Source organism: Ascaphus truei, chromosome 15 (assembly GCF_040206685.1).
Source record: "Ascaphus truei isolate aAscTru1 chromosome 15, aAscTru1.hap1, whole genome shotgun sequence".
Taxonomy (NCBI): Eukaryota; Metazoa; Chordata; class Amphibia; order Anura; family Ascaphidae; genus Ascaphus; species Ascaphus truei.
Window position 1 is genome coordinate 29172394 of NC_134497.1, and position 13845 is coordinate 29186238.

At 49.0% G+C, this 13845-nt stretch overlaps 1 protein-coding gene across 3 annotated transcripts in view; it reads right to left on the reverse strand.

The window, feature by feature from the left end:
* LOC142466746 (uncharacterized) overlaps positions 1 to 10044 on the reverse strand; it is a 73750-nt gene extending 63706 nt beyond the window's left edge. For 2 of the 3 annotated variants that reach the window (XM_075572109.1, XM_075572107.1), the window contains exons 1-2: positions 9981 to 10044; positions 4771 to 4955 (exon numbers count right to left, since the gene is read on the reverse strand). Coding sequence is in view for 1 of the 3 variants with exons in the window: in XM_075572107.1 (XP_075428222.1) it covers positions 4771 to 4812 (42 nt within the window). In the remaining 2 variants the exon portion in view is untranslated. Of the gene's footprint in view, positions 1 to 4770; positions 4956 to 9980 lie in introns of those variants that run through there. The other variant, XM_075572108.1, reaches the window with a different exon arrangement.
* Positions 10045 to 13845: the final 3801 nt, after the last annotated feature.

The following is a 13845-nucleotide window of genomic DNA, read 5'->3' on the forward strand; positions in this document are numbered from 1 at the left end:
TGTGTCTCTCTCTGTGTCTGTGTCTCTCTCTCTCTGTGTCTGTGTCTCTCTCTCTGTGTCTGTGTCTCTCTCTCTCTCTCTCTCTCTCTGTGTCTGTGTCTCTCTCTGTGTCTGTCTCTGTCTCTCTGTGTCTGTCTCTCTGTGTCTGTCTCTCTGTGTCTGTCTCTCTCTCTCTCTGTGTCTGTGTCTCTGTCTCTCTCTCCCTCTCTGTCTCCCTCTCCCTCCCTGTCCCTGTCTCCCTCCCTGTCTCCGTCTCCCTCCCTGTCTCCGACTCCCTCTCCCTCCCTGTCTCCGTCTCCCTCCCTGTCTCTGTCTCCCTCTCCCTGTCTCTCCCTCCCTGTCTCTGTCTCTCCCTCCGTCTCTCCCTCCCTCACCCTCTCTGTCTCCCTCTCCGTCTCCCTCTCTCTCTGTCTCCCTCTCCCTCTATGTCTCTCTCTCTGTCTCTGTCTGTCTCTCTCTCTGTCTCTGTGTGTCTGTCCCTCTCTCTCTGTCTCTCTGTCTCTCTCTCTCTCTCTCTCTGTGTCTCTCTCTCTCTCTGCCTCTCTCTCTGTCACCCACTCCCTCTGTTTTTATCTTAACTGCCCTATACCTACACCGAAATAACCTATTCTGCTTTCTTCCGGATCTGACTCAAGTTTCACACGGGGGACATCGGAAGACTGGTAGGGAACACCTCCCTTCCAGTATAGTACCTTGAGGGACTGCGGATCAGGTAAGATCCCAGGCGGGATTGCTGCTTTAGAAATTGTGAAGAGGGGGCATCCTGACACTGGTTAATGGGTTCAGAATCATTCACATCTGGCTTTTTTATTTTGATCGATTAGTGAGGCCATCACACACACACACACACACACACACACACACACACACACACACACACACACACACACACACACACACACACACACACACACTGTACTTCTCGAAATAAACCTACGTTTCTATGAAAATTTAAGTTGTTTTTTTTGCGGCCCACCTGAACTTAAAACCTTGTTTAATTTGGCCCTTGTTAGCATTTGAGTTTGACATGCTTGCTGTACTACAATAAATAAACTGTTATGTAAAAAAAAAAGTGTCCCGGTTTTTCAATTTCAAGGTCACCCTAGGGGGTGGGGGCAGTCTGATGTGATGGGGGGGCAGGGGGGAGGGTGTAAGATGATGATGGGGGCCAGCCTGATCTGATGGGGGGAGGCAGTAAGGTGATGGGGGGGGGCCAGCCTGATGTGTTGGGGGGGGGGGGGAGGGTGTAAGATGATGATGGGGGCCAGCCTGATCTGATTGGGTGGGGCGGTAAGGTGATGGGGGGCCAGCCTGATGTGATGGGAGGAATAGTGATGGGGGGACAGCCTGATGTGATGGGGGGGGGGGGGGTGTAATAATATATTTATGGGTCTTTGAAAAATTCAAAATCGTTGCGCTACTCATATTTGGCTCTTTAGGACTAAGAGTTTGATGACCCCTGGTTTAGCTCATCTTACCTTTGTATATTATGGTAGAAGTGAGAACTGGTGCTTTAAGAGTTAATTGTATCCATATAACGTCATAAACTTTGTATCAATACCCTGGATACGCCTTTGGATACACAGTATTATTATTTAAATTGTTTATTATTTAGAAAGGATTTTGATCATATATTATTATTGTTTTTTGTAAAATAATTTCTTTGTTATTCAATTTCCGTTCTATTTTTTACTATTTGTCTTTTATTCTTTATTTATTGATCTTTATCTGTGTACCATATTGCTTGTTTTTAATGGTTCTTCTGGCATTTGTTTCATTTGCATAATAGATAACAGTGTGGGAGTTGTTTATATGCTTGCTCTCTAGGTATAGATCTCCTTAAGTGCTCCCTGATACTACTGTATGTATAAGGCCTTGGACATAGTAAGCGCTTAGGTGCTGCCGCTCGCTCTCGCTTGCTGCCGCTCGCTCTACCAGGAGCTTTTTGCTGTCCTTGCAGAGGAGACAGCAAGCGCTTGGGAGGCGGGTATCACTGTGTGTGTGTGTCACTTTGAAGTGATCTGTGTGTTTGTGTGTCACTGGGGAACGTGTGTGTGTGTGTGTGTGTGTGTGTGTGTGTGTGTGTGTGTGTGTGTGTGTGTATATTATATAATATTTAAAAAATTTAAAAAAAGACATGTGAGAGTAAATTATTTATTAACATTGTGCAACTTTGATAAATATATTCGCGCACACACATCACACACCACACATACACATACACACTGGTACACACACACATACACACACATGCACACACACATGCACACACATACACACATACACGCACACATACACACTGGTACACACACACACACACACATACACACACTCACACATGGACACACACACATACATGCACACACACACACACATGCACACACACACACACACATACATACATACACACACACACACACACACGCATGCACATGCACATGCACACACACACACACACACACATACATGCACACACACACATACATGCACACACACACAGACACACGGGGCAGAAGGGGGCACATCACCCGCTCCCCCCCCGGCAGCGCAAGCCCCCTCCATCTCCCGCAGGCTGACAGCCACAGGGATCGGGCAGATGGAGGCACATCACCCGCTCACCCCCGGCAGCGCAAGCCCCCTCCATCTCCCGCAGGCTGACAGCCACAGGGATCGGGCAGATGGAGGAACATCACCCGCTCCCCCCCCGGCGGCGCAAGCCCCCTCCATCTCCCGCAGGCTGACAGCCACAGGGATCGGGCAGATGGAGGAACATCACCCGCTCCCCCCCGGCGGCGCAAGCCCCCTCCATCTCCCGCAGGCTGACAGCCACAGGGATCGGGCAGATGGAGGCACATCACCCGCTCACCCCCGGCAGCGCAAGCCCCCTCCATCTCCCGCAGGCTGACAGCCACAGGGATCGGGCAGATGGAGGCACATCACCCGCTCACCCCCGGCAGCGCAAGCCCCCTCCATCTCCCGCAGGCTGACAGCCACAGGGATCGGGCAGATGGAGGAACATCACCCGCTCACCCCCGGCAGCGCAAGCCCCCTCCATCTCCCGCAGGCTGACAGCCACAGGGATCGGGCAGATGGAGGAACATCACCCGCTCCCCTCCGGCGGCGCAAGCCCCCTCCATCTCCCGCAGGCTGACAGCCACAGGGATCGGGCAGAAGGTACACTCACTCCGCTGGCGCCAGACCCCGTTCACATTTCCCTGCTCTCCTTCCATTGGTTGCTGAGGCGTCACGTGAGCGGACTCAGCGCGTGAATTTAAAATTTCACTGTCGGCTCTGTTCAAGCGCGCCTCAGCAAGCAACGGAAAGCATGCGCGAGCCCCTACTAAAGCCGCTTTAATTGCGACTGTAGGGGCTCAGTGGCAAGCAGCAGCAAGCGAGAGCAAGCGAGAGCAAGCAAGCAGTAACCATGCCCTGGGCCTAAGATTGTGCCCCTCCATGCATAGTTTGCATGGCTGGTAGAATTAGGATGACAGCGCGCTTTCACCGATCCATAGACATGGGTTGTTTAAATGAAATGATTCAATAAAGTTGGTTTTGTTCAAATTTGTGAATACGCGCGAAGCTCATTGGTCGGTGACGTGACGTCACCCACTGACGCGAAAATGTAAACATAAAAATGCTAATTTTAACTGTTGTGATTGACACCTTGATAAAGGGCGTGCGAGCCCGAAATGCGTAGGTGCGTTATTTTTGTATCGAGGGTCCTATTTGATCCAATAAAATCTTTCTATTTTATTAATGTGAGCCTCCTCCTTGCAATTTTGGCAGTGCTCTGCCTTGTTTCTATTTTCCTATGTATATAATAGGCAGTATATTGGCCATTATATACATAGGAAAAACAGGAACTTGAATGGCAGTTTTTACTTGAAAATGTGGTATTATGCCTGTTTTGAATCGGATCTGATGCTTTTAACAGGTCCGATAAAAAGTGCTTTATTTTTGGGCTGCAACGCTGATTCATTGCACGATAATAAGGCACTTTTTTATGGGAGGTTTTGAGTGTATAGGGTTAAACTCATCTGAGCAGACAAGGAAAAACCACACCCCGGCTTGTAGGTTTGCAAGCTGATTGGAAAGGGGAGGTTTAAAAAGCCGGCAGCAAACTTCCCACACTCTCTCATTTTGTTCTCAACCTGTGAGGGAACAGGCTGCAGGGAGTCTGTCAGGGGGATAGCATGAACTGCCTTTTGGATACCAGTGATTAGGTACCGTCCGGTTGTTTTGCAGATGTATGCTATTTAAGTTAAATACTGTTTTGTTACCGAATTGCTGTAACCACTGATACGGGGAATAAAGAACTTTTGTTACAAGAAAGTGGTGTGTGATCTCATTCCTGACCACATCTACAAGGCCGCTCTGTTACATATGTGTTAGCAGTGGGATAGCGCCCCCTGTGGTCAGTTGAGACAATACACATGCAGTTTCCAAAATGGAGATGGAAAAACTGATAAAGTATCTGGCGGAAAACCAGGCTGTACAACAACAGCAATTCCAGGTACTTCTGCAACAACAGGCTGCACAACAGCAGCGAGAGAGTGAGAATCTACAAGGCCACTCCGTTACAGAGGTAATATGGCATTTTTGGTTACCGCAGCTTGATGTATCCGTTCCTTTGACTCAAATCAGGTTTAGTGATATTAAGTTCTAGTTGACCAGTAATGGTGTATGTAGATCTATCACTATTTGTAATTTAACATCAGTAATAAGACAATAGAGATGTAACAACCACGTAACACACATATTCCTGATTACCTTGTGCTGACGCGTTACTTTTCCACAGCGCACCCCCTTCATACCAAGCTCTTTCCCATATTCATCTCCAGACCAGGAGCTCTGTGTGTGGGGGGAGGTCTGTGCCGGTTCTGTAGTAGATTTTCCTGTGGTACTGGAATGCCACAAGGTTCTGTTCTTCCTCGTTTCTCGCACAATTTACAAACCTAAAATTGGGACAGTTAGTGGGGTCTCAAAGTAATGTCTATTTTATAAAGGGAGAGCTGAAAAAAGATACAGGTTGTTAATAATGTTTGTTTCTTCTCTACAGTTTGAGGAGAACAGAAGTTAATGGAGAGCAAAGTATATATGATGGCTCCCTTGTATCTACCCACAGTTTGATTGGAATGGGAGCCACAGGCCACACCAGTGACTACTGTCTTATTACTTAAAAAATAAATAAAAACACTTATTATTAAAAAGTCCCCTGACAAGATGACACAAGAGACACACAGGTGAGTTTTCTTCCGGTGGAACTAAACACAAAGTGGGGTTGATGTAACAAGGTCTTGTAGCAGGAATATGTTCCATTAGCAACCTGAGCTTATATCATGCCCTGGACTGATTTGGAAACTGGACTATGGAAAAAGCCTTGAGCCACAGTCCGATTAGGTAACAATGTCTGTTTGGGCTTGAAACTCCCAACCCCCCCCTCCTGTCATGGCAACACCCTGCCACCCCCCACCTCCCATCGCTTCACATAGACCACAGATTGCAGATTTTACCCATGCACGCGCCGACAGGCAGTCAGACGCGCGTGCAGCAGTGACCACTATGGCCGTAGCCCCAGTGCCTGCGCTGCACGCGAGGCTGGTGGCACGTGCATCCGAATTCCATTGTCTGCAGGGGGAAAGAAAGGGGGGCGTGATGGGGGGCGTGGCCTAGCGCTCCGTCGCTAGGTCCAATCTCAATTTTAATGTATTTTTTAAAAACTTGCCCTTGCATCAGGCCCAGCCCCATTGAGGGGCAGCTCTTGTCCCTGCAGCGCCTCCATAGCGAGCGCTGCAGCAGCAGCCAGCGGGGAACAAGCCTAAGGCCTTGCCCCCGCTGCCTACTACAGCGTCCGCTGTGGCGGACGCTGCGTGCACGAGAGCCCTCCCCGCAATGGCGCCGGGCCCGCTGCAAGGGGGGGCCGCAGCGCTCGAGCGAGAGCTACTCCTGCTCTCAATAGAATTGAGAGCAGGACTCGCGTCCAGCGATTAGGCACGCCCCCCGGCGGTTCAGCCAATGAGGGCGCACCTGCCGGGTGACGTCACGGCCGCGCCCCCATCACTCCTCCGCCACGCCCCCCCCCCCCCCCGGTCTCTGCTCCTGCAGTGAGCTGCAGACCGGGGAATCGGCTGAACGCACCGCCAAAAGCGCGGGCGCGCGTTACAGCGTCGTGACCGGGGCCTTAGCCTAAGGCTACATACGGGCAGAAATGGTGCTGAACAAGGCTATGAGAAGAAGACAGGAGTGAGAGGAGAGATGCAAAGAGCTGCTGTTAGTACATGTTCATTGCCATTTAGTGGCTGTTAAAGTGCTATTGAGGCTATTGCACTTTAGTGAATCTGGTGTTTGGCAAATAGGAGGCGGCAAAGTGGATAAGGAAAAATAACCCCCTGCAGATCAGTACCTGGGAGGCAAATAAAGGGAGTGGGAGGAAGGGGGATACAGAACACAAACAGCAATAGAAACACAGTAAGAGAAACCATATGAGACGGGTAACTCTTCTCTTGAGAGGATATAAGGGAAATAATTTGACAAGCTGCTTGGGGGATAAATAAAATGAATATTTCTGTTTCTGCAGTAGTTTCAGGAGGTTTTGCAAGGATTCAAAAAGACAATAAGGCCGCGCTTAGTGCTGGCGACGGCAACGCGACCGATGACGTCGCCACCCGCGAAAGTTGTAATTTGTTTTCATTTGCGACTGTCGGCAGTGACGTCACTAAAGGACGGGCTGCGCAATTTGACAGTCACGTGGCAACTGTCTCTAAAAAATCAAATAGAACCGACTACCAATTTTCCAGACACAACGTTGCTCCGTTGCGATTACTATAAGCGCTGGTCGACGGAGTAAATTGTTTTGTTTTAGAGCGTTGTCACGGGCACTATAAGCGCAGCCCAAGTGATGGTAATTGTCACCGAGTAATAGTTTGGAGAATACAGATTTGGCATTAGCTGCCCAGTAAACTAGGAAAAGTAGTGAAGGTGACAGCAACCAAAGTTATCCATAATATCAACAGCTGCCTCTGGTTAAATAAGGCTTTGAAAAGTGTGGCCCTGCGTTCCTAAGACGGGGAAAGACTTGTGTGGGGTGAGAGGAAAAGGAGTGCTTAGGATAGCTAGCAAGGAGAAAAGGCTGATCGTACAAACTCGGTGCTACTATAGCGTGCAATCTACCGGTGATCTGTGGTCCACTTCTCTCAGTTTAACCCTCATTTGAATTCCTATAGTCAGTTGACTTTGCATAATGGTCTCAAGCAAGGCTCTGATTGTCGGTATTTTTATATGCATCGGCGTGATAGAGATATCAATTATTCAGCGGGAATGCGAAATTGGTTCAGTGATGCATTCCGACGAGTGGCCTGCATATGGAAATTTAAATGCCATTGGTAACAGGCATTTTACGGTGAATCATCAAGAAAATTACATGGATCCAGTGTCGGGAGCAAACACGCAAGGGATTGAAAGGTCATGGTTGGATGCCAAAATACGCATTTTGAAGAAAATAATGGGCGTTCCTAATGAGCTATTTCAATCACACCTTGATCACATTTGCCGGAAAGTGCTAAGAAAGGATGCAGAAGATTTGTTTTTACAATTTCTTAAAGACATACAAAGTGTTTATCGTTACAAACCAATGAGCTATATTGTTGTATAATAAAAACCCATACATACCATATTGTTCCTTTGTTTAGTAGATAAAGTAGACTGCACGCTATAGTAGCACCACAAACTCATATGGGTTTGTAATCTCAGGATTTATTTAAACTGAAGCAGAGTAGGAAAATGGTATTTAAAGGGCAGTCACTTCTAGGAAGAACGTGAACCAACAACAATGGCATATTTAATAGTTTCAATGTAGCGAACTGTCAAAAAACTCGTTTAGCAAACAAAAAAACATAACACTTCCATAGAAAACAAAGTAATTATAATGCCTTCATTAGTCAAACACATACATGTTCCTGGAGAAACACAGAACAGGATTTCTTTCACAATACACAAAAGTAAAACGGTTATTTTAACCCTTTGTGTGACGGAGGAATCACGTGATCGCTCCCTTACTGACAGAACAGACAGGGAGACCCCCTCCCACGTAGTGATAGATCCGTCCTGCCCTGCACAGGAGCACAGAATGTCATCTCCCCTAGGAAAACCAGCAGGATTACTATGACGTAGCTATTACATCATGGGGCCAGACGCGGCGACATAGCAGCTACATCAAAAGGGCACCCAAAAGTTAAATGGTGATTTCATCCTTTTCCAGAAAGTCGTGTACTCCAAGTGATTTCATGGTTTCCCGCCGCTAGGTTTGATTTAAAGCAGCAGTTCAAGCTGCTCTTTAAAAAAACCACTGACAAGCCGCGGGGGTGTTCCTAGAGGCGTCACGGAGCTGGTTCGCTCGCTCACGTGACGCGCCAAGAAATCAGTTTCAACTGATTTCTTGCACAACACGCACCTCCTCCTGCCTCCGACCGCACGGTCTATGGGCGCGATCATTGCCTTAAGGTTAAGGCCCCGCTCCCAGAGTCAGCGCGCCCGCACTGCATACAGGCGGGGCGCTGACATACACAGACCGCGATATGTGGTCCATAGGGAGCGGGAGCCGGAGGCTTGAGCGGGAGGGGGGGCGTGGCTTGAGCGGAGGGACCCGCTACTCTTCCCCCTCCCCCCCCTCCACGGGCTCGGGCTGGAGCTACCATAGAGAGAGGGGAGTGACACGGTGTGTCACTGATTAGAGGGCTGTGTGTGTCATATACTGTGCTTGTATATTATGGACAGATATATAGGAAGGTTGTGTACAAGTCTGGTGTCTCCCTGGTGAGTGTGTGTCCTTATACATGTGTGTCCTTGTATGTAAGTTTGTGTTGTAGTATGTCCCGGTAAATAAATCTGTTGTGGTGTATCGCAGTTATAGGTCTGTGTTGTCCTTTGTATACACGTGTGTGAGTTTGTGTTGTAGTGTGTGTTCTTGAGTATGGTTGTGTTCTCCTAGGTGTGCCTGTGCATAGCACGATGTTGTCCCCCTTCACCCTCACAGTGTGACAGAGCAGGACAGGGTGTACCTGTCATTTCCAGCTGTCCCCTGCAAGTGACCTTATTCTGTCATATCAATAGGAGAGACGCTGCCCTCTCCCTGACACAGACACAGACCCTGACACAAACACACCCTGACAAAAACACACACACACACACGCAGACAGGCACACACATACACACACAGCTTTCTCTCCACACTCCTCCCCGCTCCCCGAAGCCTCTCCTCCTCATTGGCTCACAGTCACACCACGTGACGCGTCGAAGCTAGGGATCACAATTCTCTTGTATCCCATAGCGGCTGACGCGTCACAGCGTGTAGTGAGCTGTGCAGCCAGTGGGGACCGGGACCGGCTCGGGAGGATTCCCGCCGCCGGGTGCAGTGGGTCCCAGCCCTAAGGCAGTCTGATCGCGCCCCGTGCGGACGCCTCCGTGTGGTCTCCCACACCATGCAGTGGCTGCCCGGCTGTAAACACAGGTGATACTGTTCTGTTCCCTTTGTGTCTGGGATTTGATTTGTGTTCAAGTTCTGGATTTGACACGTTTTCGAAGACTTGTCTGTCTTGTCCCTAAAGCTGCCATTTCTTCAATCTTGGACTGATCTATTACACTCCTTTGATTGGGAATATATTTCAATGCTTTCATCTTGTTGATATAAGAGTTGGCCCATTTATTTTTGGGAGAAGTTATTAAGATCAAACCCACAGTCAGTATTATGTATACACGTGGGGTCTCTGTATTTGGGGTCAGTCACATCCTTCACCTTTTAGGTATAGCTTTATGAGTACACTAGGTACGCTGCCCAACAGGTATTTTTTAGGCGCTTTGTGTAAGTAAATAGTTATTTTATTGCAGTAAGGTGTATGGTCTGAGGAGAGGACGTGTCTGTCCTGAAACGCCACGTGTTTGCATATACCTGCTCTGATGCTTTGAATACAAAGTAAGTTACTTACAGAAAAGGCTCCTGTGTGCTTCCTGCACCACTTTATTTCTTCATCTTCTCTTTCCCGGAAGTGGAGACACTGACTACATCCAGGTCACAGCTCTGTATCCTACTGCGCATGCTCACACTAAGGGGATCATGGGAGTTGTAGTTTTTAGAGTTCAAAACGGATCACGTATCACATACTGTGTAGATTAGAAGCAAGACAGTAACATTTCCCAGGCACTGTGCTAGGGAAAGGTAGTTTCTTCTGCATGTAGATGTGTATACTCCTCTTGATCCTTAATATATTTCTGTAAAGCTGCTTCATTTACCAATTGTATATGAGTTTGCATATGTAATATCACTCCAATATAGGGTGCTCTGCCAGCCTGATTTTGATACTAATTCTGATGCACCATATCACAAACACACACACATTTTTATATATATATATATATATATATATATATATATATATATATATATATATATATATATATATATATATATATATATATATATATATATATATATATATATATATATATATATATATATATATATATATATATCCGCCAACAGGAATCGTGGGGCCTGGGACAAACATTTTAAGCAGGCTTTCCCCCCCCCCCCCATTTCACACCTCACGAACCCCTCTTCCCCCCCCTTCCCATGTATTTCTCTCCCTTCTGTCTCACCCTCCCGCCTCGCATGTATTTCTCTTCCCTGCTTCTCACTCTTACTCCCTGTTTTCCTCACTCACCCTCTCCCTCCGTCAATTAACCCACGCTCACTCATTCTGTACCCCCCCACGCACAATTCCACCCAGAAGGTATATACCAAAAAAACTTCCCACCCCCAAATATATACAACCTCCACCCCAAAATGCATACAAAACCCCCACCTACCCAATACATACACACACAACACATTGTGTGTGTGTGTATATGTGTTTGTATATGTATACAGTATGTACATATATATATACAGTTGTAGGGATGTGTATATGTTTCCCTTGCTGCAGCGCATTTCAAATGTAGTGGTGAAGGTTCCGTGGCGGCCCGATAGCATAGGGCGCCGCCATTTTGTTGCGCAATAGCGGGGAGTAAGAGGTCAGAACACAGAAAGGTCATGCAGGCGTGATGCAAGCGCGCGAACGGCTGACCAATAAGGAAGAGACTCAGCCGGTAACTACAACTCGCAGGAGCTCTAGCGAAGTCACCTGACGCCAGGGAGCCAATGGGAGGGCTGGATTAGCAGGAGGCAGGAAAGGGAAGCGTGGGGGAGAGGCCACGCTAGCCAGAGGGGACCGGAGGAGCAGGGAAGGAGGTAGTGTGAGTGCAAGGGGTCCGTGACCCACCTGCATAGGTCAGATTCTCCCTGAGGGCCCTAAAAGATTCCCTGAGTCACCGTAGGTTGTGTGCTGCAGGGAAGAACCTATAGTGATAGGAACGTCACCCCTTACTGAATAACAGTTAGGGACAAAGTGTGCAGAGTCGCGGTTGCTGCTAGTCATCTGGGACCAGGTTGCTGAGCATCGCGACATCAGACCAACTGCGCTGGATCGGCGGATCCTTTTTGAAGTGTCACCGGTCACCGCAGTGACCGGAAGGTATTTAACAAAGTGCACCAACACCTGGTCAACAGGCGCTGATCCCGCCTTAGGGTACACTCTTTGGGGACACTAAGTGGAATGGCCAAGGACTGAGCCTATATACAAATACAGTACATGGACACGGTGTGGGGGCACGCGGTGACGGGACATTGACATTACTAAGAGAGAGTGGCCGAGCCACTAGCGTTATAAGTATAAGTTATGATGTGATATGTGTTGTTGCCATATAGTGTGTTAAGGGTTCCTTTATGCGGTGCAGTAAACAGTTTCATTCATATGTGCGTTGCTATTGTTCTTGCCCAGGGGAATCTTATTCGACGGGGATCCTGGGTAAGTGGAGGCGCTGCCATTAAGATAAGTGTTACCCCAGGCTCAGATCTCCTGGAGCCGCAGGTGTGTGTATACAGTACCCGTAGTCACTCTAGAGCGTAAGAAAGAGGGCTACATTTGGAGGCGCTGCTGAGATCTCAGACCTGGGGTGCCCTATATTTTTTTTCTCACTGTGCCCTAAAGTTTTTTTCCGCCATGTTTGTGCCCTCACAGCCCGAGATGCGTAAGTGGGCTCAGCGGCACCAAATACCCCTGACCTGTGCCATTGCCATTGGACACGTCCCCGCTGCCATCTCCCTGGGCACTGTGACTGATCAAGTAAGGAAACTCCCGTTCCTGGACACTGCCCGAGTGAAAGACCACTATTATGACGGGGAGCATAACTGGCGTAAAATATTATTCGTTACGGACCGGGAAATATGCCCTGAAGCCATTCCCTCAATATTAATCCTACCCGAAGCTCCGGGCCTTCATTGCCCGCTAGTATTGGTGGATGACACCGAACCCTTGACTGCATCCACGGCACAGAAGAATTACCGTGGCCTGCCAAGCACAGTCCCAACCAACCCCTTCCGTACCCCTGAGAGCAGCTTGAAACCCTGCTGGCCCGCTGCAATGAATTTAGGCGCTTCGTTCACCCCCTCCACCCTTAGGCCGGCGCTAAGTAGAAGCAGTATGTCTAGACTAGAAGCCTATGCCCCTGCTGGGAATTGTCTGTCTGATAATGTGTCCCTTCCTGTGCTAGCAGAAGCCATACAACAATCCACACAGTCCCATCAATACCGGAAGCTGAAGGCGTTTTCTGGCGACAAACCAACCCCTCTGGGAGAAGTCGGCTTTGAAGAATGGTTGGATCATACTGAACAGGTACTTCCTGAATGGTCCTGCATGGATGCCGTCCGGAGGCAGCGTATAATCGAATGCCTGTGACCCCCAGCTTCCCACATAGTGCACTGTTACCGGGACGACCACCCGGATGCCGATACGGCTGGCATCATTTATGCTCTTACCAAAGCCTAAGGGATTCCAGTGGATGTGTTTGCTCTAATGGCCAAGTTTCACGCCCTGACTCAGAAAGAGGGAGAGATGGTGTCTGACTTTCTTAGGCGTCTACACTTGGATCTGTGTACCCTGGTGAGAAGGAAGGTGGTGCAAAAGGTGGATGCCGACGGACTACGCACCACACAATTGCTGAGGGGACTTCTTCCGCTGCATCTGGTGTCCGTGCGAGTCAGTGGCTGTCTAGTGCCGGGACAAGCCCTGACGTTTGATGACCTGATGGATCGAGTGCAGGCACATGAGACTGTGCTGTTGGGGCATGACCTGACCCCGGGAAAGAAGACGGGGGTGATTGCCAAAGAAGCTAAGAAGTCAGAAGCTAAAGTTGAGATGGTTGGGGATGTGAAGCCGGAAAAGGAGGACCTTGAAGAACCTACGGCTGCCCGGGAGCGCCCCGCTTCGGGGCAAACGTCTCCGACCTTCCGAGTTAGCCCCTCCCGCAGCCACCTCCAGTGTTATGCCTGCGGAAAGTTGGGGCATATTCGAACATACTGCCCCTCCGAACGAAGAACGGCGTCCCGACCGGTCACGTCGATGCTGTGTACTCCTCAAGCCAGTGAAGCGGCGGCCCAGTCCCTGATGAATAGCCGAATTGGACCGGTGGCCATCGTCAAGATGGTGATTGAAGGTATCTATGCCTCGGCGCTGATGGATACTGGATCCCAGGTAACCATAGTGTATCGACCCTTCTACGATCAACGGGTCGTACTACCCGCTACTATCCGCCGACTCTCTGAGGTTGAGAGGACTGAGCCATGAAGACTACCCTATTGATGGAGTGGTGAAAGTACACCTGGATATTCCTCAGTTGAACACAGGCAAGCATCATCCAGGCCGAGTGCGGTGGGCGGAGGGAGAATGCCCGGAGGGTCCCTAACTCTTCATCACC